The following is a 26,860-nucleotide window of genomic DNA, read 5'->3' as shown; positions in this document are numbered from 1 at the left end:
GACATTGCCACTTGGCTTGCAATACATCAAGTGGTGGCATGCCCACACCAAATTTAAATCATAGAAAAAAAGAAAAAGAAAAAAAAGGAGAAACTTTATGAAGCACTCGTACTATAATTGACAGCAATATACATGTGGGGACTTTGTCTTGTCGAGTGGATAATGAACATGATCATCGGTAGAGGTCCATTAATATTGAAGAATAATGCAGTTGGTTGCCAACACGGAATATCCGCAAATAATAAATTAAATGTACGTTCGTAATTCATTCTTTCTTGGCCGGTGCAGGCGGCTTTCACAGAAAATAAAGGGTCATTTCAGATTTGGCCGGCAGGCATACATCCAACTTCGTCATAAATTTTCCAGTGTCGGTTCATATGTAGTGTACGCATCCAAACTGTTCCTAACGCCGGAGTGGCCAACAAATTAAGATAAACATGTCATCTCTTGATAAAACGTACCTAACATCTCTTGATAAAGATGTCATCTCTTGATAAAGTCTAGACCTGTAAGTCCAACGAGATCCGGTTCCAATACAAAGCACCAATCCTTCTGCTCGAGCAATGGTATTTTCAGTTATAGGATAGGTAAGTCTTCCGTATTTTTTTTAAAAAATAAAATAAATAAATATGAGATTTATATAAAAAAATTAATTTTTAAATAATCGATCTTATTTTTTTTTTTAAAAAAAAGCAGGACTTATATATCTTAAGACTTATATATGTAGCATCACTCTTCTTTTAATGGCTAAAATTAATAACAAATTTCTATAACGATTTGACGTGAGATCTTAGAGTATATAAATTCTTCAAATCCAATGCATTAAAATCAAATTACACTAATTATACATTATTAGGCACGTAGTAGCTAGTTGTGCAGTAGTACTAGGTGGTAATTGTATATTAATTGCATACGTATTAATTCATTTGTCCCTGCAGCCATTTTTTTAGAAATAATTAATAACTAAGTTTGGAACGTACGTTTGGAATCAAATAATTAAGGGCATAGATAACAATTCATTCCTCTCCAAGTCAGAAGTTACTCGGAGCAGTAGTCCTCGATCGATCCCGGCCGGCCACCCCCATGGAAATTGACGACATTTGCATGCAATATTGCCGTTTTGTCACTCGATCGCCACCGTCTTGTTGAAAAGAAACCTTTCCCGGCCAAATTAATACATGCATGCAAGCGGACAAGAAGTCCAAAATCATGCATTTGTTGCTTGAAAATAGCCCAACTACTTTGTAGACCAACACAGTTCAAATCATGATCGTGTCCACTCAACCAATCGATCGACCATGCAATAATTCATCATAAACATGCACCGACGATAAGAACCACGCACATTCGCTATCTCATTAATTACATTAATGGCATTCGGATAGTGATGTTATGGGCTAGGCAATTTATAAATTAAGGAAAGATAAATTTGTAGGCTATTCGAGGTGTCTAAGGTCTCCACATGATGTACTCAGGACTTAAATAGAGGTTTACATAAACAATCCATTACCAACACGATGACATGACTTGATTAATAGTCGTTGGGCTACAACCTATGTGAAGACCAGCTAGTACTTACAACAACTAACCCATTACCAGAGTTCGTCAAACATAAGACCCACTAAACTAACTGGCCTCATTAACGGACTCAGTCAAAGCTCCTAACGGAAAAATAAAAATAAATTTAAAATAGACTCCATGAAGCACATAACAAGTGACTAATAAAAAAATCCTCCATTTCACGTATTTCTTGCATGTGGCGGCCTACATATATGCCTTTAATTTCTATCAGCACGTAGATCATGATCACTTGGAGAATAACGGCGTTCCAAAGAAATAATTATAAGTATTTCGGGAAAAAAAAAAAATTTGAAAACAAAAAAGGGTCAAACCAAACCAACCACACTAGGGCTCCAATATTTCATGTTATTCTTAATTAATTAGCAAATGAATGAAATCATGTACTTACATGCGAAATACGTACGTACCGGTACATAAATAAATACGTACGCACACGTACGTCGACGTCTGCCCGCATGCATGCGCGCAGTTTGATCAATATCTGTGAAACTCGATATATCGAACTCTACATAATGGAACATGCATTGGGGTTCTCATCGCTAAACATCATTAGCAGTTCGTTCTCTTTGCAATAATCAAACATTATTAGTGATGGATCATCTGGAGCAACCTTTGGTTGTACAGATAATTCTGATCCGTTTGATTCATGAGTAGTACTGCTTGCAGGTGCCTTTTCCTTGTTAACTACGATCATCTCTGCTCTCTTCCCTGTCTTCTTTTTTAGTTTCTTCAACACTTTCTGAGGATCGAACTTGCCCGTTGCCACAACCTTGTGGTTGTTCATGTCTGTCGTAAACTTCTCCACCCCTTCAAAACAAAACATTATTTAAGAGAAATATTTCAGTCACAGATAAATTATACAAAATAAATCAATACTTTATGTAATATATTAAATTGTAAAATTATTTTTAATATAAACTAGATATAACGTACGCATCACATGAAGTCATGTCAGTTTGTAAGTTTATTTTTTGTATAATTTTTTTTTTTATGCTTGTAACAATTCTCTTAATTAATTAATTCGCTAAAAGAAAGAGATCGATGGAGAGAAGAAAAAGAAGTACCTTTACACTTGGAGATGGCTTTGGCAACGGTTCTTTCACATGCATTGCAGTGCATTGAAACTTTAAATTCGGCAACAACTTCCTAACATTTGAGAACACGATAACAAGAGAGACGTACGAAATTACTTGATTCTTTGCCTCTAATATCTCAAAGATCAAAAAGAAAAAGAAAAGATCTTAAAAATAATATTTTAAAGAAATTAAATAATTACTTTGGTTGCTTCGTCCTTTTTCTTCTTCTTTGCCATCGAAACTGTTGAAGAGAATTATAAGCAAATGATCAATGAAAGGAATGTTGAAAATTAATTAGCCTTTTAATAATTTACACGATAAGGGTAATTTAGTAACTGACTAGCCATTCGTTGGGGGCAGTTAAAGCTTAAAAGAGAGCAATTTACGAAACAAGCCGACTATAATCTGCGTCGGAAAATAATTTTGCCCCCGAATTACTCACTAATTAAACTGAGTCGAGTAATTAAGGAGTTCCATTTCCTGAAATGCCCCTCACGTATCAACTGCCGAATCAGAGAAAATTAGACAAGCATCAAATATTTCAAATTACAGCCTATAGTTTAGAAGTCAAACTCTGTCCCTAAGCGTTATTTTTTTGAGTATTAATGCTGGATACAGTCGTGCATGTGTTGTGTAAGTTATGCGCACTTATTTTAAAAATAGAGTAAAATTTATTATTAAAAAATTAATTTTTTTTTTATATATATATGAGACTCATATTTACTTATTTTTTTTTTTAAATAAGTGTGCGGTGTTTGCACTCTATGACTGCAAATATTATTTCTTTAATTTCTTTAAAAGATGTTGCTTAAATGCTTGGCAAAAGGTCACGTTCATAAATGTTATTTAATAAATGATGAGTGATATGGTACCCTTGGTTTTGCATTTTAGGGAGTGATCATCACCGAATCTGATTCGGCAACCTTTTGATCACAAAGATAGAACAACTAAATTAAGATTTATGGTTGCACCTTTATGTAAATAAAGGTAAGTAAGTGACGTGATAATGTTATATATACCACGTAAGCAGTGTGGTGTAGAAATTTTAGAATAACAATACTTGTAAGGGAATATATATATATATATAAGCAAGGCAATTAGAGTTTAAAATCTTACAAACTTTGTTTGAATAAAAAGATCAGTGACTTACAATTAAGCTCTTTATTATACAATGTTCCAAAGTAATCTTTATTGATTATTTAACTTCTTCTAAAATTCAATAATTGTTACGATCGAATCCTTTATAAGTTACTAAAGTACTATAAATGCATGAGTTGAAAGAATCAAAAAGACGTGTTGAGAAACCTAGCTAAAACATTACTAACTTTAAATGAAAGTTTCCAACTTAAATAATATAATATATTACGGCCTTTTAATAAATTTAACTCATTGGTATTATATTATTATTTTTTGATACATTGGCGTAGAGGGGTTGAACCTATGATCTCCATTTGAGATATGTGGATCTTGTGCCATAAGGCCACGTACCGTTGGCAGTATTATATGATTTAGTTTTAACTCAATAATATAACAGGAGATCGAGTGGATGCATGGCTTGATTTCATAAGAACAAATTGGTTAGGGGTGTAATTGGTTTAGTTTGGTCTTATTTTGGACATATTTTATAATCAAATTAGTATACATCGATTTTGAAATTTGAAGAACCGATATCATACCAATTACATTTCTAAATCGGTACTTTCGACTTTATCGGTTTCGGTTCAATTTTTTCAATATATTATATATATAGTATATATAATATGTTATATATATTATGGTATATAATAATATAGTCATAATATATTATATATAGTATAATATATAATATAGTGATATATTATAATATATACTGATATTGTATTATTATAACTACTAATACTATATATAGACTATAGTGATAATATATAGTTATTTATATAGGATTTTAAAATTTAATGTTATTTTAATTAGTAATTTAGTGTATAATACAAGACTATTTTATATGTAATTATATATATTAGATATAAAAATTATATATATAATATAAAAAATCATATAAAAAATATTTTATATAACATAAAAAACTAAATATATATATATTTATATGAATCGCTCTAATCTGGTGTTAAAAAAGAATAAAAACCGGACCAATTTTAATTTATTTTAGAAAAACAAAACTGGTTCAGTTCGGTTTAGATTATAGTTCACCGGTCTTTTTTTCCATCCCTCAAATTGGCTTCGTACTTGACGTGCTCCGTGTATCAAATGCGCGCTGGTGATAGAACTTGCTAGAATTCTCGTACGTAAGGTTGTTCGAAATTTCCATATAAAAGTTAGAAGCTTTGGTGAAAACAAAATAGTACCAAAGGTGGATGAGACAATGGATATAAACGAAGAAACACTGCATATTTTCCCAGTTTACTTTGGGAGATAAAAGCTCCAAATCTCAGACAAAAAAATAAAAAAAAAGGATAGATACCACTGATCATCATATTACGTACTGTAAAAAACTCATCTCAACGTACAGACTTCACTCAAGATTTGGGATTAGAGTCTGCAACAACTTAAATTTTTTTTTTTTTTCACAGAAAAAAGATCATGCATGATAGGTGTCCTTAATTACATGTGCACGAAAAAGAAATTAAAAGATCATCTCAACGTACAGACTTCACTCGTAATTACAGATTACGTAGTACCGTAACAAACTCATCTCAACGTACAGACTTACTCGTAATTACAGATTACGTACTGTAAAAAACACATCTCAACGTACAGAATTCACTCGATATCTTCGGATTAGAGTCTGCAACAACTCAGATTTTTTTTTTTTTCGCAGAAAAAAGATCATGCATGATAGGTGTCCTTAATTACATGTGCTCGAAAAAGAAATTAAAAAGAAAATAAAGAAGCTTATATACAGTGGTGATCAACAATGGCAGGGTACTAGCAGCTAGCTAGGAGGAGGAGGAGGAGGATGATGATGATCATGGGTATCCCTCTGCCATGCAAGTCTCCCAGAAGAGCCTGTCCTCCATTTCATCCATGTTATTAAATTCACCAATCTTTTTTTCCTCCTCTTTTGAGAAATTACATTCTAATGCTACATCCGACGTCGACCTGATCTCGCAGAAGCTATCCGCACTCTTCTCGCAATGATCATCCCCATCATTTCCAAAATTGGAACCGCCATCAGAATCTTGATCATCACAATCATCAACGTCGACCTTAGAAAAACCACGTTTATTATAATCACTTGTACAGTCACAGCTGCACGACTCAGCATCCTGCAGATCATCATCATCACCAGCAATGGCAACCTCTGCTGCATGTGTTTTAAGATCAGGAACAGCTTCGGTATCATGAGAATCTGCAGTATCCTCGAGCAAAAGAGAGTTATAAGACACGTCCACACCTTTATTCCAGTCCATTTTCTCGGATCCCCTAGTGCAGGAAAGAAAAATTAAAGCGTTGCCCAATATTTTATTGAAATTTAGGTGAAGTTTGATCTTTGGTTGGTGTTTAAATATATGGTTGTAAACTTAAATATTGTTGCTGTTTATGAATGTGACAGTGACTATTACCCCCATTCATCTCACCTTAATTTCTAGTCAAAAGGGGTGGTAGGTTCTTGCTTGACATCCCAATTTGATAGTGGGTTTCATGTCATCTATCCACTTCCTTTTAAACTTGTCAATTTATCTTCTAAATTTTCATTTTTCTCCTTCAGCTTTATGATCAAACTATATATCATCATGAAGATCTATCATGCCACTTCTTTTTTTCACTTACGGTCATATATATACATATATATATATATATATACACACACACATATACATATATATGTATATATATAATATTATTAATAAACACATGATGTGAAAATTAATAGTAATATCAAAAATTTTATGTGGAGTCATTTTTTGTATTCTTTTTTTGTACACTCAACTTATATGATTGGTTGTATATTAAAAAAATTGATACAGTCAATCATATTAATAAAATATATAAAAAATATGTAAAAATGACCGTATATAATATTACTTAAAAACATATATATATATATATATATATATAAGAAGCTAGAAAAATAACACATTAATAATGGATCATCATGAAGAGGCCATAAGCTTCTCCCAGCTTGACCGAGAGGCAAACGATCGAAGTAAAGTGCTATTTCAAATTTTCACTATTTCTCGATCTCGTTTGATTTTGTATATAATTAATTAGATGAAATGAATTAAGATAAAATATAAAAGTTGAAAGAAATATTATTTTAATATTATTTTTATTTAAAAATTAAAAAAATAAATAAATTTTTTATTTTACTTTATATAAAAATTTAAAAAAAATTTAATGATTAGACGAGAATGGTTATGAAAACCTAAGTATATGTTGGGGTTTGCCGACGCATCGTACACATCGCATCAAAAGTACTGCCATATATGCGTTGCTTTTTTATTTTAAAGAAAATATCATCTCTAGTACCAATTCTCTCGATCTGATCTAGATCTCTCTCTCTCTTCAATAAGAAAATCTCTACCTGCTGTCTCTTAATTATTTATATATATAGCTCTCTTAAGCTTGAATCTCGATCAGATGGATCGATGTTGGAAATGTCCCTCACGACACGAAAGGTTGAAGGGTACTAGATATCCTATATTATTTGTCAGTCGAGAAGTCCACAAATTAAAGGTTACCAGCTTTTAGTACCCAATTAGACTAGGCGATCGATCGATACTCGTTTCATCCTGATCTCTATGGGACTCAGTATGCTAAAATCTACTCTCAGACCAATTAATATTATTTCGATGGATTTCCAGTATTAATGTTACATGGATAGATTGGTTTAAATACTTATATAATTAGATTCCAAGAATTTTAAACATCATTTTTTTTTTTTTTCAAGAAACGAAGTTCTATCGAGCTTTGAGCTTAATTACCAGCGAAATAGCTGAATTAATTCCAAGAAGATTCTTAAGCTATAGCTCGGAATGATCTTTTCGTGCTTGCACGTGATCATCACTTCTCCATTGATTGAAATTAGCTTATCTGATTGCCTCAGCTTCGGGAAAACACTCCCAAGGCCTCTTGATCTCTGACTCCAGAACGTACACAGTACTCATGCACGTTGTAATCTGCAGATCATCAATGAAAAAAACAACAGGTAATCATAGCTAGCAATCAATTGACTGAACGTGACATGTGCTCTTCCAGAAGGCGTAATGGAATAAAGATGAATTATATATTCAATAGTGGTTGGAACATGATTAATACGTGATTGATGGTACACCTTAGATAGATGTAAAAGATGATGATATCCAACATTGAATTAGCCTCCTATAGACTTGATCAGTAATAATTTTAATACACAAATACTATCTCTAGTCTCAATTATTAGGTGGTTGTATCTTTGATGTGATAAATTTTATTGAAGTGTTTTCTTAAAAATAAAAATAAAAAAAGAAAAAAGAAAAAGAGGAATTCCACTAGAGTTATGATATCATGATTTGTACATAACACGTGTGGAACAATAGCTCCTAATTAAAAAAAGAGTGTTCCTATCTAGTTAACATGTGTAGTGGGCTTAACAACAAGATGGCGTAGTTGATATATTAATATGGTTTTGGGCAAACTGGTGTAAAGTTAAACTGTCAAAACTCGTATGGTTTTTAGGTACTTAACAGCAAAATGTATGGATGAAGAGTTTTGTTTGTGCAAAGTTATACTGGGAATATAAACTGAAACTGGATCTTGTGCAAACTTTTACATGTGTCTAGAACCCAAAATATTATAGAACCAGACTGGTGCCGAGCTGAGCCTCTCCCCTATCCAATGCTTCGATGGTGTGTGGTCATATCGATGAGGCTCATATGGTTTAGCATCATCTTCTCAGCCTGGAGTGACACTCCTCAATCTAGTAATAAGCGATTGATGATGACTCCGTACGGGGGGTTGTCTATTGTAATGATGCTGGCCTCGTAATGGATCTACTCAAATATAACGAGTGGCAAGTCAATGGGCTCTCAACGTGCCAAGCGAATCAAAAACTGTGCGTGAGCCCGACTGAATATGTGCCACAAGGTCTACATTTGTTACAACAAAAATTTACAACATGTGAAAGAAAGACAGCAGCTGATTCTGGCTGAAGGAGTTCGGCCTATCAAGCTTCGTACGGTCGTTGCCAGTGAAGATGTAGAAATCCTGATCTCATTCGTCATCACCGAACTTAGGAGCAATATTCTTACCCTCAGGCTGATCTTTATCATGACCGATCATAGTGTCAACAGGGCCTGTAGATGAAGCAGAAGTGGCTAGATTTGCCTCAGATGTGCTTGGAGCAAATATAGTTGTTATGTCACCAATCTGAGCAGCTGTCACATTAGGTAGTATACACGGAATCTGGAGTAACTTGGCGATAACATCCACCAAGAACTCAAACTGTGCACCGCATACAGTGAGGGTATGAGAGGATGCACTGTTAGGCATGGTGGTCATCCCATGTAAAACTCTCGAACCATTGAGGGGTAAATCTGTCCCCTTAATGAGCATATTAGGCTCTAGCCTCTCATAACGAAGATGTCTCTCACCATCTTCCACTCTCAACTGAGCTCATCGAATTCATTAATAAGTATTTCTCGTTCACCCATAACTATTCATGCCCCCAGCCGAGCAATGTCCAGATTGCCTCCATCCCTTCATCATTTCCTAGTTGTCATATAGTGAGTCATATCCTAAAAAAAATACTAGAAAAAAATAAAAATAAAATCATAAGAATTACATATATGCATATTACAGCATATATGGATTATACACAAAATTTTCATATCATCATTATAAATTTACATAATTTCGATAGCAAATATAATAAACAATTCTACTTTTTTAATACCCAAAACAATAATAATATAATGAAATAATATAAATTAAATTTAATGGATATAAGTTCAAATGTCAATCAATTGATGTTTGAACGATAATATTTCACATAATTAGAAACAATTTACGTCCGAATGTATAATGAATGTAGGTTCGAACGTAACTTAAGATATTTGAACATAAACCATTAACATTCGAACGATAATAGCTTAATAATTAGAACAAATTTTACTTCTGAATGTAAAATGAATATACATTCAAACGTAAATTCTATACGCATAAAATCGAACGTAATTAGATAAACATTCAAACGTAAATCAAATCCACAAAACATTCGCACGTAATAAGATTTACGTTCGAACGTTTATTTTACATTCAAATGTTATGAATTTCAAACGTCATACATTGTATCCAATGTTTACGTTCGGACGTTTTATCCAACGTACTCTTCAAACGTTGGATAAAAACATTTAAATGTTAAAATTTACATTTGAACGTTACATTGTAACTGTAACGTTTCGACATTATGAATTTATAACGTCACACGTTCGGACGTTACATGGTAACATTTGAACATTACGTGGCAGAATGGCTTAGTCGATTCAGCCATTTCCAAAAGTTTTGAAACTTACGTTTCAAGGTAAAAACTCACCGTAGAAATGATCTATAGGCTACAAGGGAAGTTTCTACAGTGAGCTTTTACCTATTTGCAACCAATGGAGGCCAGAAAATCAATGTAATGTTATAATATATACGGTGGGTTTTGATTTTTCGAAACCCACCAATTAAATTGGATAAAACTACTAAAGGGAGAGTGAGGAAGAAGAAGACGAAGAAAAATCCGGGGGGGAAGTGAATAAGGAGGACGAAGAAGAAGTTAATGATGACGACGAAGATGTTATAGATGGAGATTCTGAAACAAGTATGAAAAATACATCTGAAGATTAATACTAAAAGTACTAAAAACTTTATTCATATAAGTGAGTATAGAATTTTATACTAAAATTAATTTCTTCTAATTAATTTTCCTTTATTTATAAAATCATTTTCAAATATGCCGCTAAAAAAGCAAAGAAGAAATCTATCTCCTCCACCAAGTTCAAGTCCTAAACCTATTGAGAACTTCCTACTTGAGGAATCTGTTCCTGAAGATGAAGTTAATATTATAGAGAATGATGCACAGTCGACACCTATCAGTAACGAAATGTCATTGATAATTAATTATATAATTAATACTTTTGTCTCAATAACTATATAACTATAAAAATTATATTATTATCTATTAGTTGATGCATTCGCTTATCGCAATCGTGGATATACAAGTGGCATCTCACTTGAGGCATGGAAAACTGAAAGTTACCATTCTTGATAATTCCACTCAAGGAGTGGATGAGAGTACAGTAGCACTTTCCTCTTATATTAGCACAGTAATCCGAGCTTATGCTCTATTTTATATGCGCTCATTGTGAGATGTGCTGAATGAGATTAAAGAGCAAATTTGGAGTCGTGTACTGGTGAGTTTATTTTGAGAGTTCATTCTTTTCACCTAAATTAGTATATCATATTTTTGACGTAATTAATTTATAATTATGATGAATTCAACCTCGATTTTGGTTGTAGCGAGGATTTGAGAACTGTGAATGAGTTAATGGTTACATTATTCCGACGTCAAAAGAGACGATGTCACGACCAGTTCAAGAAGTTTGAGACTTTTGAAGAGGTTGCACAATCATCTTTCTAGCAAATGAAGTTAGATGACTGGATAAAGTGTTGTGATCTTTTTACATTTCCAGAATATTAGATATTCTAGATTTATTTCTTTTAATTATTTACATTTATATTTGTTGTTTATATTATATATATATATTACAATTAACATTCTTAATTAATTTTGTAGCACTTAAGTTCTATAAATGCACATAATAGATTCGCTCTAACTATTCACCATCGTGCTGGTTCAAGATAATTCCATATTCTTGTTGAAAAAATGGTAATTAATAAACTATATAATTCATTTATTTTTCTGCTATTATTTTGTATAAGTACTAACACTATCTTTTTAAAATTGCTAATTTCGTTTTGTTAGAACGTGATGATCCTGAAAACTTTTTTCTTGTTTATATTTATGCTGCTGCTCATACTAACTAGTGTAGTGAGTGGATAGATCTTGCCGCTGCAATTAATTATGTAAGCGGTGTTCCTTTTGTTAAATAAATTATGCAACATATGAATAATTGATTTTTTATTTGTATTTCTTTTAATAAGTTACTTATTGTGTGTTTTGATTTTTCAAATTGCAGGCAAAAATGATGAAGATGCAGTCACGCAAGTGCTCGAGCCTAACTCTAGTATGGCAAGAGGTTTGGAACGATCTTTCAAGCATTTCAGTTCATCCTCCTCAATCTCATAGACTTCACAAATTAATAATCTTACTAAAAATTTAGAAGCTGCACTACGCGAGAATAAGTATATGAGGTCCAGACAGCAAGAGTTAGAGTCCCTCTTAGAGCGACAGTCTCATTTAGAGACGCGTTTGTAGGACTAACAAACAGACCAAGATGAAAGAATACGTAGTGAGATCCAAGAGCAAGTACAGCGGGAGATGATGCTGCAAATGGAGCATGTTATGTCATTACAACATAATCAAGATGGACAAGGAAAGAAAAAGAAATGAATTTTATCAGTGTATTAAATTTTTTAATATCTAATTTGAAAACAGTTACAAATATTGTTGGTTGTTAAATATGTTACGTAATATGATACAATTGGTATAATTGGTATGTTTTTTAATTGGATGAATTTAGTATTTCTGATATGTACGTTCGAATATAAATAAAATACGTTTGAACAGTATTTCACATTCGAACACACATTTGAACGTAATTATACAAAATTATAACAAAACGTTTGAACGTTCTTACTGTCAAATGAACATAACATTAGAATGTTTAAACATTTAACGTTCCAAACCTCTGAGCGTACTCCTTGCATTCGAACTCTATTTTGTTAACATTCGAATGAATGTCTGAACATTATGATATGTACGTTCGGACATTGGTCCATTTACATTGGAATCTAAATTCGAACATAACGTTTGAACGTAAATATGATACATTCGAATTATAACCAACAAACGTTATCTTCTCTCATTCGGATATCAATTGGTCTGGTTTACGTTCAAATGTTATTTTCTATGACAGATTCTAATCGTCACAGAAAAGGAAATGTTCGAACGTTATATCAAACGGCACACCGTTAACCGTCACTAAAAATATTTTTAGTGACAGTTATATAGTAAACTGTCACCAAATATATTCAGTGATGCACATTATGTGACGGTCGTGGTAATAGTATGTATTTCATGATATTTTAGTCATTTTTTATGATAGTTTTCTCTGTCACTAAATCCCATTTTTGTTATAGTGCATGAGCCAATTTGAAGGTCGATCGCGACCAAGCTGGTTCTGTGGAAATGCCACTTGTTTTCCGTCTTCATAATGGCAATGCAACAATCTGATCTCCGAATCATTCGAATTTTTGACATTTGATATTTCACAACCAAAATCTAACCTGCAGTACTTATATAGTATATGTCCATATATTCAAAGTCTAATTGTACAAAATTCAAAAACAATTATTATTGAAACAGACGATCTGCATGCATTGGTGCCAACATGCTGTTGCGCAATAAGTATACATGGTTCATCGATGATCAGTGATAGCTCATACAAGTACTACTGTTATTGCAAATTACGAGGAGTACTATCATTATCTTCTAGAAACGAATGTACGTTCATCATTAATTGTATGATCTGTAACGATTTTAAGATTCCCGGGGACAATTATATCCCAGTCCGAATAAAGTGGCAACAAATTCCAATTAAGAAGATCTTTCATAATTACTACTCTCCTCCAAACTAGAAGTCTAGAATTCATGATCTTATCTAAAATTGGATATAAGGATGTGTTTGGATGTAAACGGCCTATATATGCACATGTAATTGGAAAATAAAGCAATTTTAATTTGCTTTATTTGTATCAGGAGTTGGATGAAATTCACCTTTGTTTCCAATTCACACTCAATTAATATATATATATATATAGCAGGTTTTGCTCGCAAGAGAGTACTAAAACTAAGTTCGATGGTAACTCAAAACAAACCTAATTATTAGCGAGAGCTATATATTATGGCATATTTGACAATATCAGATGAGGTTATTCGTTTGCAGGTTGGGTCCTGTCGTGCTTAATGAATCCCATTTCTCTATGATATGTATATATAGCTATATATATATAGGACATGATATCCTTGTGCCATCAAATTGATCAAACTTCTTCTGGAGTTATTTGCTTAGACGACGTCATCAAACTTCTTAGAAGAGGGATCAGTACCGTCGATTAATTCCCGATCGATCGACCTGTGGAAGGGGCACATGATTAATTAATTAAAGGCATAAATATATATATATATGTTGACATATATGAGATCGAGCATGATGATCATGTAAAATGGTGGAGGGCTTAAATATTCCTCTTTAACAAAGCACCATTAATTTGGATTTAAGTCGCTTTCTAATTAATGAATCTTTCTTGTTAATTTGCTTAATGAAATGATTAAACCATATTTTGAAGCAAGCAGCTTCCATTCCTTCTCTCTTCTGTCTCATCATATCATGTAACATCTAATACCTACTCGCCGGCCATGCAGTTCCTAGCTACAGCTTAATTGCAAGACTACGTACATATGGTCAAAGGATTACTCTGCTGTCCGGTATGTACTGTTCAGCCATTTACACCTTTTTTTCCCATTTTTTAAAATTATTTTTAACTATTTTTAATTTTTAATTTTAAAAAAAAAAAACTAATTCACTAATAATTATCACTTCCTAATTAATAATTAAGCAAAATTAAAATAAAATAAAATATACGAACGATCAAAAAAAAAGTTACAAAACCAGAGCCAAAAATATCATTTTTTATGATCAAATATATATATATATATATATATATATTGATCATGTTATCTCACACTGATCACGTTGCGAGACATGCACGCGCGCAGTAAATCCAAGGGGGAGACAGGTAATTTACAATTAGCTACTAGTTACTGGTTGGCTAATATCATTTTTTTTTTAAACGATTATATTTTAGAAAAATATAGTTGCAAGTATAATTGTGTACTAATATGTGCACTAATATGATATGATTGGTCAAAAGGTAAATTTTATTGAAAACGGTATTAATTTAAAATTTAAGTATGAATAAATTAATATTAATACACAGATTATTACATAACTGTACTTATATGTAACAGAACTTTTACATTTTACGATTATATGTAATATTACCCTTTGTCAAATTAACATCCATTTTATATTACTGCATGCCCTGTCGTCAAAGCCTTGTCTCATGATCTGGCCGTATACTATTTATTATTCAACCATCTTATACTATTATTCGTTCGGTAAACAACTCAATATACTATACTAAAGTACCTTCATTATTCCCATGAACTAGTCAGAATGTTGAATATTTTAAAGTGAAATATTAAATTAGGATTTTTGATATCTTACTATATAATAATAATAACATGACAACTCAAAAATGTATATCTTTTAATTGCATAAGTTTTATAAGAATCTTACCTTACTGTAAGAGAATTGACATTCTAATAACTTTTTTCAATTTAAATATTTCTCTATTGATAAAGACAATTATATTGTATGAGAGAATTCTTAAAGAATGGTTTGGGTAGTGAAGAATCTTCAGTATTTTGATAATATTCGAGAATATTTTATTAATATTTATTATTTTATTATTATTATTTATTTATTATTATTATTATTTTATATATTATTCACTATTATTCAATATTTTTTTTTATTCATAAAGTATATGAGATCACCTATAACCTAACTCTCTCATTGTTTAAATAAACTTCTTACTATTATACAATTTAAAAATATTTATATCTACTTTAACTCATTAATTAAATTATATAATTTGAATTAATATAAATCCAAAGTATACGGGTCACTAAAACTCTTGCAACGAAGACTTTAATCTTAAAATGGTAAAAGAAAAAGAAAAAGGTGGACACGTTGCAGCTACATAGAGCGAGTATCGAACTGACAGAAAGACTGGGAGTGTGAAAGGAATGAGCAGTCGTCTGGGCACAATGCGGCAAAGAGACGATAACTTTATGATGTGTGGACCTTCAGAGTTCTCGTCGTCCTCCACGCGACCCGACCGGACTATTGTTCTTATTCCCAGTCTCATGTTAGCTTCTCGTCATCTTCCTCGCGACCCGACCTGACCCCCCTTTTTCCCCTTCGGGTCTTATGTTTCTTACCCCGGAACAATAGCAACTGAAAAGAAAAATCTTTCCCTATTACTCCTGTGACTTTCTAATCTGCTAAGTTGCTGATCCTTTTCAAGTTGTCGGGAAAATTTAAACAAGAATGCAAGCAGCTCAAGCAACGTCTACTGCAGTTGCAGAAACTTCTCCTCAGGTTGGCTCTTATAGGCCTCCTTCCTTGTCTCTACTTTTGCTCTGTCCTTTAGATTTTGGCCATTTCAGTTTCCGCTATGTTCATGTACTGTAGATTCTTGGGTGTTTCTTTAATTAAAAAATCATTTAACTGATGCTGAATTTTGCAGTTAGAACACTTGTTTGCTTTAGTAGCGGTCGATCCTCATTTGCTGGTGGTTTGATTTTAGGAGCATCACTAGGGAACGTGGAGCTTCTAGGAGCTCATGGGGTGACTTATTTTTATCATTAATTTATTTTAAGGAACTATGGATCCATATGTAGTTCGTCCTAGAAAAGAATCTGTTATCCAAGATTCATCCGAATTTTTTTAGTTCATCCTAAAAAGGAATCTGTGATCCTAGAAATAAATAAAAAGCCAACAGTAATCCTGGAACCGGTTTCGACAACCCCACGCGTTATTCTTAAACGGCCATGTTCCTGTATGTGGGAATAGTAATCCTGGAACTGGTTTCGAAACCCAACCCCCCCCCCCCGGCGGGGGGCGGGGCGCCGCCACATGTTATTCCAGCTGCACTTGAAAGTAGTTTGGAAATGCAGTCATTTCATCTGTGGATCTTTGCAAATTTTGGAAAGTAATTTTAAACACTGGCCCTTTATCTCCAGCGAGTGGGGGTATAGCAGCACTGTAATTTAAAATTTGAACTTGCCTAATTTTTATTACTACAGCAAGAAAAGTTCAAACCGTTTTCAGAGGAACCCAGAGACCCTTAGGGAATTATCAATTTTTCCAAATAACCAATGACCATGGACCCTTACACAAAATAATTGTATTTAGTTTAGTGGGATTTGCAATCAGAATGCTCTTTCCAAACATGAATTGATATGATCTATATATGCGTGAGATTACCTTTACACACGAACTTTTTGGGATGTTTATAGAGGAAGTGTCAAAAATGACATGAAGTGGTGTAATTCATATCTGTTGCATGCAGGCCAGTGTTCAAATAAACGAAGGAGTTTCGGATCCAGGACCAAGCGGGAGACGTCCAGATATTTCACTTCAAATACCCCCTAAACCCCTAGGTTTTGGCAATAGCCGAAGTGGAAAGGGCATACTTCAGTCTCAAGGTTCCTCTAAAAGTGGTTCATCATCTGGAGGCTTCTTGCGGGGCTTAAGCTTCAAAAAGAAGGGAACTGGACCTGATGGTGAGAGAAGCTTCCTCCTCAATTCAGACCCAAAGACAACTCCTGAAAGTCCTATTATTGCCAACCTCAAGTCTGCATTTTCATGGAAAAGATGTACCTCTCTCCCTGTTAGACCTGCCTCACAATTGTCTCCTTCTGTTTCCACACCTGCTTCAGCAAGGATATTTAATCAACGGAAAAACCCACATGTGAGTTGCAATTCTTTCTGATTGATGAGCTCTCAAGATCAAGATCAAATGGCTTGGCCACAGAATGGTTGATGATTTAACGAAATGGTCATATGATGCTTTTAAAAATTTTGTTTTGAGGATTTTTCTTTCTGTTCACACCTCGATCATCTCATTTTGAGCATATATTTATCTTTACCAGAACAATTGGAGCTTCTTTTGCAACCAGTTGAACCCTACTTTTTTACCCCTACATTTTTAAGCAAGGGCAGCTGCTCCTAATTCTAAGGTCAATATTGCTGTTTGATGAGACCATGTAATTATGAAATTGTTAATTTTAAGGTGGTTATTGTCAATTTGTGCAGAAAGAGGCTCTTCAAGCTGCAGTTTCAAGGTCCTTGTCTGTGCCAGGGAAAAAGATTGTCATTGTTAGATCTGTATCATTTGCTATACATAGTGCGCGTACCCCAACAGATCCTTGTGATGGTATGTTGTAAGATATACTCTATTTTTCAGTTACTTATGCTCTGAACTCAGATTCATCGACAGCATGAATTCAACCGTCATTATGTGTTTAAGCCAACTCATCCCTTTGATTGCAGTTTTCTAATGTTTGTTGGGGGCTTTTTGGTTGAGTATTGTGGTTGCATGTTGTATGTTATGAAAAAGTGTGCATTCCCTAAAGCTTTATGCAGTACAATATGCATCAATTTATACCTATTGTACTGGTCACTACTTCAGTTAGATTCAAACAACGTAAGATGATCAAAAGATTTCTAGTTGCCTGTCTGTTTCTCTTTTATATTATTGAACCCTTCTAAATTCATTTCTTTGCACATACAGATCAAATAACTACTCTTTCAGTGGAAGACAATGATGAAGAGATTCCTGAAGAGGAAGCAGTGTGCAGAATTTGTCTTGATGTATGTGAAGAAGGAAATACACTTAAAATGGAATGCAGTTGCAAAGGTGCCCTCAGACTTGTGCATGAAGAATGTGCAGTGAAATGGTTTAGTACTAAAGGAAACAGGATTTGTGAAGTATGTGGGCAAGAGGTTCAGAATTTACCAGTAACTTTGCTTCGTGTGTCTACATCCATTCAAAGGAATGCCACACAAGAGCATAGTCAACAAAATTTACGTTCACAATCAATAAGGTGATATATTATGATTGTCAAGGCCATGTTAATGCTAAAGAATTCAGCTCGTTCTTAATTTAGTTGACTTTACTATTCTTTTTAACATAAGTTTTATTATGTAGAGAGAGAGAGAGAGAGAGAGAGAGAGAGAGAGAGAGAGAGATCGTGGTGCCTAGCATGTTAACACCCTTTCTTTCCTCCTTTTTCTATGAAAAAAACACCGTCTTTCCTTTTCTGCTAATTTCATGTCTAATTTATTTCCCAATTTTGGCAGTGCCTGGCAGGACTTTGTGGTGCTTGTGTTGATTGGCACAATATGCTATTTCTTCTTTCTCGAGCAGCTACTGGTAGGTCATTTTTCAGTTACGAGATTAAACTTAGACACAAAACGTTGTTGACTCCCACATCATTTAGGTGAGGTGATGTTATCCAATCTAATTTAGGTCAACTTAGTGCCTAAACACACTTGACTTCTCACAAAATTCTACAAGGCAGAGTGCATGTTCTGTCCTAAGACCTGTCACATGTAGTTCATTATCTATATCTTAACATACCTGTTTACTTAATCAAGAGGCCATTTAACATGATTAGCTCCAAAATTTGTTGCAGTCCTTTTTTTTTATTTGTTGGGTTTTTTTTTTGGGGGGGGGGGGGGGGGGGGGGAGGCAGATAAAGTTAGCATTTATGAGGAAGTGTGAAGATTGAAAGAAGGAATGCGAATGGTCCTGGTCACTATTATCATTATTTTTTATTTCCTTTTTCCATGATATGCACTGTGATAACGGGCATAGCAATTTTAATCCTGTGCCTTATTATCTTGTAGATTCGTGACTTGAAGAATCAAGCTATCGTGATTGCAGCACCATTTGCTTTTACTCTTGGCCTTTTATCATCTATTTTTGCTGTCATCCTTGGTATGGCTGACCTCAGAAGCCAGACATTACAAGTTTCTGTTTGAGTTATGGTTTTCTTAGTAATCTTGTATATTGACTTGCAGCAATCAAGGAGTACATATGGAGTTATGCAGCTCTTGAGTTTGCACTTGTGGCGATCATTGTTCACCTTGTCTACACTTTTGTGAGCAATGCTTTATAATTTAGATTTCATGCATAATATATGTTTTAGTTTACTACCTTTGTCAATATGCTCCATGGTATTTCTCTTATTATTTCTAATTTTCTTTTACCGATAAAAAAATGATTTCCTCTTCTTTAAAAGTACCATACTCGTTTGGATTCTTGCACTAAGAGCACAAGATGTGTTACTGCAGTAGGTGACACTATGAAATTGGTGGCCCGTGCATTGATCTATAACTTAGATGATGGTAGCCCTACCAAACTCTTAACAAGATATCAAGTTCTCAATAGAATTCTGCTTTAAAAGTTTAATCTGATGAACTGTTACCCCAAGAAAACAGTAGGAAAGGCTGGTGATATTTTGTTCCTTCCCACTGCTAATTTCCATTAAAATGTACCGGTAGACTAAATCTTGCCATCAGTGGGGCCATATTAAACATATAGTTGTCCACTACTGCTCCAATTGTGCCACCACCAGTCCACCACTTCTAGAATAAAGGAAGGTAAAGTGCATTGTTTGATGTTTCAAAAAGTATCTCTAAGATGTAGATGAGCTGCATGGGAAGGATCAAAAGCATGTTTATATAATTAACATAGAAAATGGGTTAACTCTGATAGAAATCCTTTATCAGCATGTATTCGTTATGCTTACAACACCATATTATTTCTGTCATTGCATCGTTAAATGAATCCATATTAATATTATTTAGAAAGAGATTAAGAAAGAGTAAACCTATTTTACCATGACAGTTTACTTTTATTTCATTTGTACTTTCCTTGTAACGTGGCTTTCTGAGATATATCTAAATTTGCTTTTTATAAAATGCAGGTGTTTCTACGTCTTTGATTTATTGGTCCTAGTTGTCTTATTGACTAAACCTCTTAATTTTGTTGCAGCTCCATTTGAAGGCCATTTATGCAATATTGGTCGCTTCGATTTTAGGTTTTGGCATGGCCATGAGTCTCAACTCCTTGTATATTAAATACTTTTCTTGGCGAGTTCAGGTTGCACAGAACTCTCCTGTATGATTGAACTCCTTCGGGTTGCAAGACCTCAGCATTTTTCTGCCGGTTGCTTGGTTGGTTGCTTGCTTATAGAAAACCATCGGTGTATAAATTCATTTCTTAATGAACCCTTAACTAAAATGAAGTCCAAGTAATACCCCAAAACATGCATATTTTGTTATTTGAGGTTCCTCCCACTTTAGATGTTAGAGAATCCTTTTCTATGTGCAGTCTCATGACATCGTTTAATGTTCTCATACGGTGGAGGCTTTTCCCTGAGAAAAAACAGAATGCAGTTTGTTCTAGGTATTGAGTTCATCAAGATTATTATGTATTAAGAATCCATATCACAATAGAAACAGGGTATAAGACTTGTGTGTTGTTTATATTCAACATTTTGCCTCACTTGCTCGTCATCTCTGTTGAAGAGAAACATTCCAATACCAGAAGTTACAACTATAAAAAATTAAAACTAGACAGGAGGGGGCATTCCGAGAATCGAACTCGGGACCTCTCGCACCCAAAGCGAGAATCATACCACTAGACCAAATGCCCTTGTACAAATTATGACACATTTCCAATATATGATGTGTGTAGTTTTTAATTTACATACCGGACAGAATAAAATAAAGAAAACTTAATTTCAGCAGAGAATACACATTCATTAAATAGAAGACAAAAACTCTGATTGCTAATTCAAATCATCAAAGCAATAAATGGAGCCAAACCCTTTTTGATGGTGAAAATCATTCAAATTACCCAACACATTGACCTGGACAAATTCTCCTTGACTTTGAGAGCAACCAAATACACTACATAAAAGAGGCCATTTCTTTGAGTAGGGTTCTTGCAGTGGCATTTGCTCAACTGGAAACATTGTTGTAAGAGTAATGCTATAGAGCAGTCATTGTAGCGCTGCACACAGTGCACACCTTACGTGGCTGCCTTTTTTTATTTTTTTTTTAAACGTTTTGTGTATGTTTTGTAATTCGGTTGGATTGGTTTTTCGTCATTTGCTTCCCCATTCGAATTTGTCCCGCAAAAGAGCTCCTCCCTAGCCTGCCTGTGTCGCATCACCTTCCTCTGCCCAGCACCGCCCTGCGATGCCGTCTCTCCGTTCAGCGACACCAAGCGATGTTCCTCTTCCTACAAAGTGCCACCACTCCCTGAGTGCTCCTCTGACAGAGCAAATCGCACATTAACCCCGAGTAAGAAAGCCGTCCAACGTTCCTCTGTTTCGCCGCCGTCCCTGGTCAACGGTAAAAAGTTGTTCAGTTTTTCGTTCCATATGATTAAGTTGTTATTGTTTACTGAGAGAGGTGCAATAAAAGGGTTTTGTGAGAAGGGTTTCGAAAGAGTTAGGGCATGGAGAAAAAACCAAACTTTCTGCTGTTAACGACCTCTGTTTTCATTAAAGTTTTGAAAGGCATCGTTTTTATTGTACTAGAGTGATTTAGTTTGAAATCTAATTGTAGCAGCCCTAAATACGTATATATTAACACATTGCCTGTTGCCTTCCTTTTGGTGCATTCGAAAAGTAGTGATTACCTCGATTTGGTTGGACTGGAGCATGCAGGTCGCAAAGCTTGCATTGATGATACTATTTTAAAAACTAAAGAAGAAGAATGCTTTTTCTTTTGATTGTGAGAGAGAGAGAGAGAGAGAGAGAGAGAGAGAGAGAGAGAGAGAGAGAGAGAGAGAAGCGAATCAGGTGTGTGATATGAGTTGTCTAGAAGCGAGGGGTGTGTCTTTGTGAGTGTGTGCAGAAACTGAGAGGGATATGGGTGGGGTACTGAGTCTGAGATTTTAAGTTGGTCTGACTGAGTGGACTCACTGGGGGCTTGGACACGCTCCACCCTGCCTCAGTGCCTCTCCCTGAATCTTTACTCGTTACAGCTTAAACATGGAGAGGGTGAGCCCCAAATTGGCAAAGAGAATTAAGACTCCCTAAATGGATGTGTTTATCCTGATTTGATTTTAGACCTTTCACTCTCTGATTTCTTATCTCAGTGTAGCTACCTATAACTTCTTTTTTGATAGTTTATTGGTCTATCAAGAGGTGCTCCTTAGAATTCCATGAATTTTTTTTTTTTTTGCCAGTGGTTCCAAGTGAGTTTACTGAACTTAATTGATTTTTCAGAGAAATCTTCCGAACAAGTGACATGATTTCCTGCATTTTACTATCCATGTTATATTATGTGCATAGTTTGTGAGAAAATTATTAACCATTATATGGAACTGAATGGAGCCATGAGGATCTGCAAAATGCTTTGTAGAAGTTTTGAGTCGTGCATTTTGTTGTTAATACGAAGTGGTTGATCTTATGATAACCAAGTAAGAGAAATATGCGAATCTGATAGAGATTCATCACATAATCTTTTTGATTTTAAATAGGATTCTCACAGTGAATGTTATGAGCAGTGAACACAAGCATAGATGGTTAAGGAATGGTGAACATTATGATAACCAAGATGCTTAAGAAAATAAGAAATAAGCAGTGTAGGTTTTTATGCACGTAAGAAAAAGAGCTGCCCATATACCTATTAATATGAAGTGAATTTTAAAATGAATTTGGAATATAAATATCGATGTGTTATGTTTTTCATTTGTTTTAGCTGAATTGTATTTCCCATGCAGTGTTGATGGCCTTAGGATATTTTTATTAAAATATCCTGGTTTCATGCAGTTTATTTGTATAAGATCTAAAGGATACTGTGCAGAAAGTTTCTTCATCATTAGTATGTTTATGTCCATGTTTCAGCACGAAGTGATTAATTAAATTTATTAATTAAAGCATGGGCCGTTGGTTGTCTTTGTAAACTGTACCTGCATTTTATGTAGGTACATCAATTTTCTAGCAATGCATTCCTTAAAGAAATGTTTATGACACGGCTTTTTTCTTCAGATTTTCATCCTAGGAGAAAGAAGATCAGCTGGAAATCTTATTATTTTGTCATTCATGTTTCATCTATTAAAATTAGTCACATTAAATGTGTTCATGAGGACGGTTGTATAATCTGAGAATTGCACCGTTCCATTTAAACATTAGATCTACATAAATTTCCTGTTTTATATATTGCTGATTTTTTTGTGCTTCGAGTTTAAATCCGAAGGAAGCCATTCTCTGTTTCAGTGTCTATTAAATTTAAATTAAGTGTGTTTGAAAGATGCTCATGAATCTAACTATTTCCATAATTACAGAATCAAATTGATGTAAATATGTCCTACCCTCAATCGAGTAATCTGGATGACTTTAATTGAGTTGAAGAGCCATTCCAAGTATTACTTACCCTAAATTCCTAAATTTTTAGCCAATACCCAACAAATTTCAGAATTAATCTTGGATGAAGTCATGTTTCCAAACTAACACCCATAATTTTTTTTGCATTGAAAAACTATGCAGTACCCTTCGTCGGGCAATCCATAGGCTTCTTTGCAAGAATTTCCCGAATGCCCAGAGTTCTCAGAAAATGTTGGTTGCACATTTGATGATGCTGCTGATGGTATTTAAGTTCTGTATGCTTTCACTTTAATGATGCTCTCATTGAATTCGGTCTAATCCATCCCGTTGTTTTCATCTTTAGAAATGTACTTCGACATAGATGAAGACTTAGAGGGTAGCATCGTTGTCCCGGATGATGAGGTACAGGTTGATGCTCCAAGATCTGGGATGGAATTCGAGAGTGTAAAAGAGCTTTTGGGGTACTATAAGAAATATGCTAAGCAAGAGGGATTCGGTGTAAGGACACAGAGGACGAAGAGAGATGATGATGGTTGGCCTGTGTATGTCACAGTTGGTTGTGCTCGTGGAGGAAAATACCAACCGAAGCACAATAATATATCTAAGCCACGGCCAACGACTAAGACGGATTGCAAGGCGAAGGTAAATGCCACTTTGAAACAAAATGAAAAATGGCTTGTCACCACTGTTGAGAATACACACAACCATATTACTGTGAGCCCCAAGAAGACTAGACTCTTAAGATCACACAAGGTTCTAGATGAATATAGTCAAATAATCCTTGAGCTAAATGACAGAGCCGGTATCCGAATGAATAAAAATTATTATTTTCTGGTAGTTGATGCGGGGGGGTTTGAAAACCTAGAATTTCAAGAGAAAGATTGTCGGAATTTCATTGATAAGTCTAGACATTTAAGGTTGGGAAAAGGAGGTGGCGAAGCACTCAGGGTTTATTTCCAAAGAATGAGACAGAAGAATGATGGTTTCGTTTATGACATCGACGTTGATGATGAGGGAAGGCTAAGAAATGTTTTTTGGGCCGATGCACATTGTCGAGCATCTTATGAGTGTTTCGGGGACGTTGTGACATTCGATACAACGTACCTAACAAATCGATACGGAATGTCTTTTGCTCCATTTGTCGGTGTTAATCATCATGGGCAATCCATATTACTAGGGGCAGGCTTGTTGTCAAGTGAGGACACACACACCTTCATTTGGTTGTTTAGAATGTGGTTAGACTGCATGAACGGTCGAGCGCCGAAAGCGATCATAACGGACCAAGATCGGGCAATGAAGAACGCAATTGCCCTTGTATTTCCGGGAACCATGGCATATAATGCGCAAACTTCCCGAGAAGTTAGGGTCTCATTCCCATTTCAGCACATGGTTGAAATCCTCCATTCAGGCTGCTTTGTATGATTCACATACCTCCACGGAATTTGAGGAGAGGTGGGGTCAACTACTTGATACGTATGATTTAAGAGAGAATAATTGGCTCAAGTCCTTATACGAGGAAAGGACTTTTTGGGTTCCAGTTTATTTGAAAGACGTATTTTGGGCTGGTATGAGCACGACCCAATGTTCAGAAAGCATGAATGCTTTTTTCGACGGGTATGTCCATTCTGGAACGACGTTGAAGGAATTTGTCGACCAATTCGATAATGCTCTCAAAAAAAAGGTAGAGGTGGAGACCACGGCTGATTTCAACTCTATTAACCAAACGATCCCTTGTGTGTCCCCTTTCAACTTTGAGAAGCAGTTTTAGAAAGTATACACGGCAATAAAGTTTAAAGAGTTCCAAAAAGAGTTGATGGGCATAATGTGTTGTAATTGCACAATGGTCTCCCAGCAGGGGTGCATTTCAACCTTCAATATTTTGGATGAAATAGCTTTTGATGACTGCACAAAAATAGTTCACTACACAGTTTATTATAATGAAGAGGAGTGCGAATTGAAATGCACATGTGCTCTATTTGAGATGAGGGAAATTCTATGTAGGCATGCACTTAGAGTTTGTCAGTTTAAGAGGATTAGTGTGTTGCCAGAAAGATATGTCTTGGATCGATGGAGAAAGGACGAGAAAAGGAGATATACATTGATCCCAAGTAGTTATGATGACTGTCGGGCTAGTGGAGATGCACGGAGGTATGAGATGGTGGTTAAACGATGCATGAAACTAGCAACAAAAATATCCCCAAGTTATGAGCGTGTGAATGCTTTCCTGCGGTACGTCGATGACTTTGATTCGAAATGTGATGATGAAGATGTACGTCGATGCAACAATTCTGAATCAACCTTGGTCGGCCACAATGTAGTTACGGATAAGGGAAAGAAGCTATTAAGCCCCCATGTGGTCCGAGGGAAAGGGAGACCCCAATTAAGAGAAAGGTTCCGCCGATCGAGAAGTTGGCAACAAAGAGAAAAAGGAAAACGGTAATTATTTTAACATATTAAACGTTAGTTAAGTTTAGTTTAACTTTAAGTAATATATGTGCATGATTTTAAATTTTTGTCCTTTATGAATGGTTAGACTTGCAGGCTGATATTTGAGAATGAAACAACATTCTTGGACAGCCCGGCATCTCAACGTGATGAGGGAGTTGGTGATGTTGGAACACAAAACAGTGTTCTCACACAAGGGCTGCCATTGGGGAATGAGGAGGTGTTATACACATTGTTCTACCTCTTGCGCTTTCTGTTAAATGCATTTTGGTCATAACTGAGTTAATCTAGTTGATTGGTTGTTTATTTATTGAAAGGTAAACTTGATAGTGTATATTAATTTTTTTTCCAAATGGGTGACCATTTTTGATGTGGTCTAATGCTGGAGTCATCATGGATAATATATGTGCTCTATTTTGGATGAGTGACTATTGTGTTGATTTTTCAGATGCATGACCAAGTGGAAAATGTTGTGATAAACATGGAGGAAGTTTTTGGATAATTTCTATTAACCACTTGTGATGAACAATAATTTATAGTGCAGTGGGGTATGAAAAGGTGCGGATGGTTAACA

At 34.7% G+C, this 26,860-nt stretch overlaps 3 protein-coding genes and 1 non-coding gene across 4 annotated transcripts; 2 read left to right on the top strand and 2 right to left on the bottom strand.

The window, feature by feature from the left end:
* Window positions 1-2,086: 2,086 nt before the first annotated feature.
* LOC122303097 (heavy metal-associated isoprenylated plant protein 19) lies at window positions 2,087-2,893 on the bottom strand. The gene is made up of 3 exons (XM_043114671.1): window positions 2,858-2,893; window positions 2,646-2,727; window positions 2,087-2,388 (listed from the first exon to the last, which is right to left on the bottom strand). Exons 1-3 carry the CDS (start codon window positions 2,891-2,893, stop codon window positions 2,087-2,089), a joined length of 420 nt encoding a protein of 139 aa, XP_042970605.1.
* Window positions 2,894-15,672: 12,779 nt separating this feature from the next.
* Window positions 15,673-20,993, top strand: LOC122274142. The gene is made up of 8 exons (XM_043083114.1): window positions 15,673-16,027; window positions 17,001-17,402; window positions 17,747-17,867; window positions 18,225-18,537; window positions 18,794-18,866; window positions 19,343-19,433; window positions 19,517-19,596; window positions 20,493-20,993. The coding sequence occupies exons 1-8, from the start codon at window positions 15,977-15,979 to the stop codon at window positions 20,622-20,624; spliced, it is 1,263 nt and encodes a 420-aa protein (XP_042939048.1). The 5' UTR covers window positions 15,673-15,976; the 3' UTR covers window positions 20,625-20,993.
* A 90-nt stretch (window positions 20,994-21,083) lies between these two features.
* Window positions 21,084-21,155, bottom strand: TRNAP-UGG. Its single transcript has one exon. It is a non-coding gene; the product is annotated as a tRNA-Pro (tRNA).
* Window positions 21,156-24,186: 3,031 nt separating this feature from the next.
* Window positions 24,187-25,263, top strand: LOC122299468 (protein FAR1-RELATED SEQUENCE 5-like). The gene has a single exon (XM_043109831.1). It carries the CDS (start codon window positions 24,187-24,189, stop codon window positions 25,261-25,263), a length of 1,077 nt encoding a protein of 358 aa, XP_042965765.1.
* The last annotated feature ends 1,597 nt before the right edge of the window (window positions 25,264-26,860 follow it).

The sequence above is a fragment of the Carya illinoinensis genome, chromosome 1, assembly GCF_018687715.1.
Source record: "Carya illinoinensis cultivar Pawnee chromosome 1, C.illinoinensisPawnee_v1, whole genome shotgun sequence".
Lineage (NCBI taxonomy): Eukaryota > Viridiplantae > Streptophyta > Magnoliopsida > Fagales > Juglandaceae > Carya > Carya illinoinensis.
Note: the sequence above shows the minus strand (reverse complement) of the source record. Positions and strands in the feature narration are given on the sequence as shown.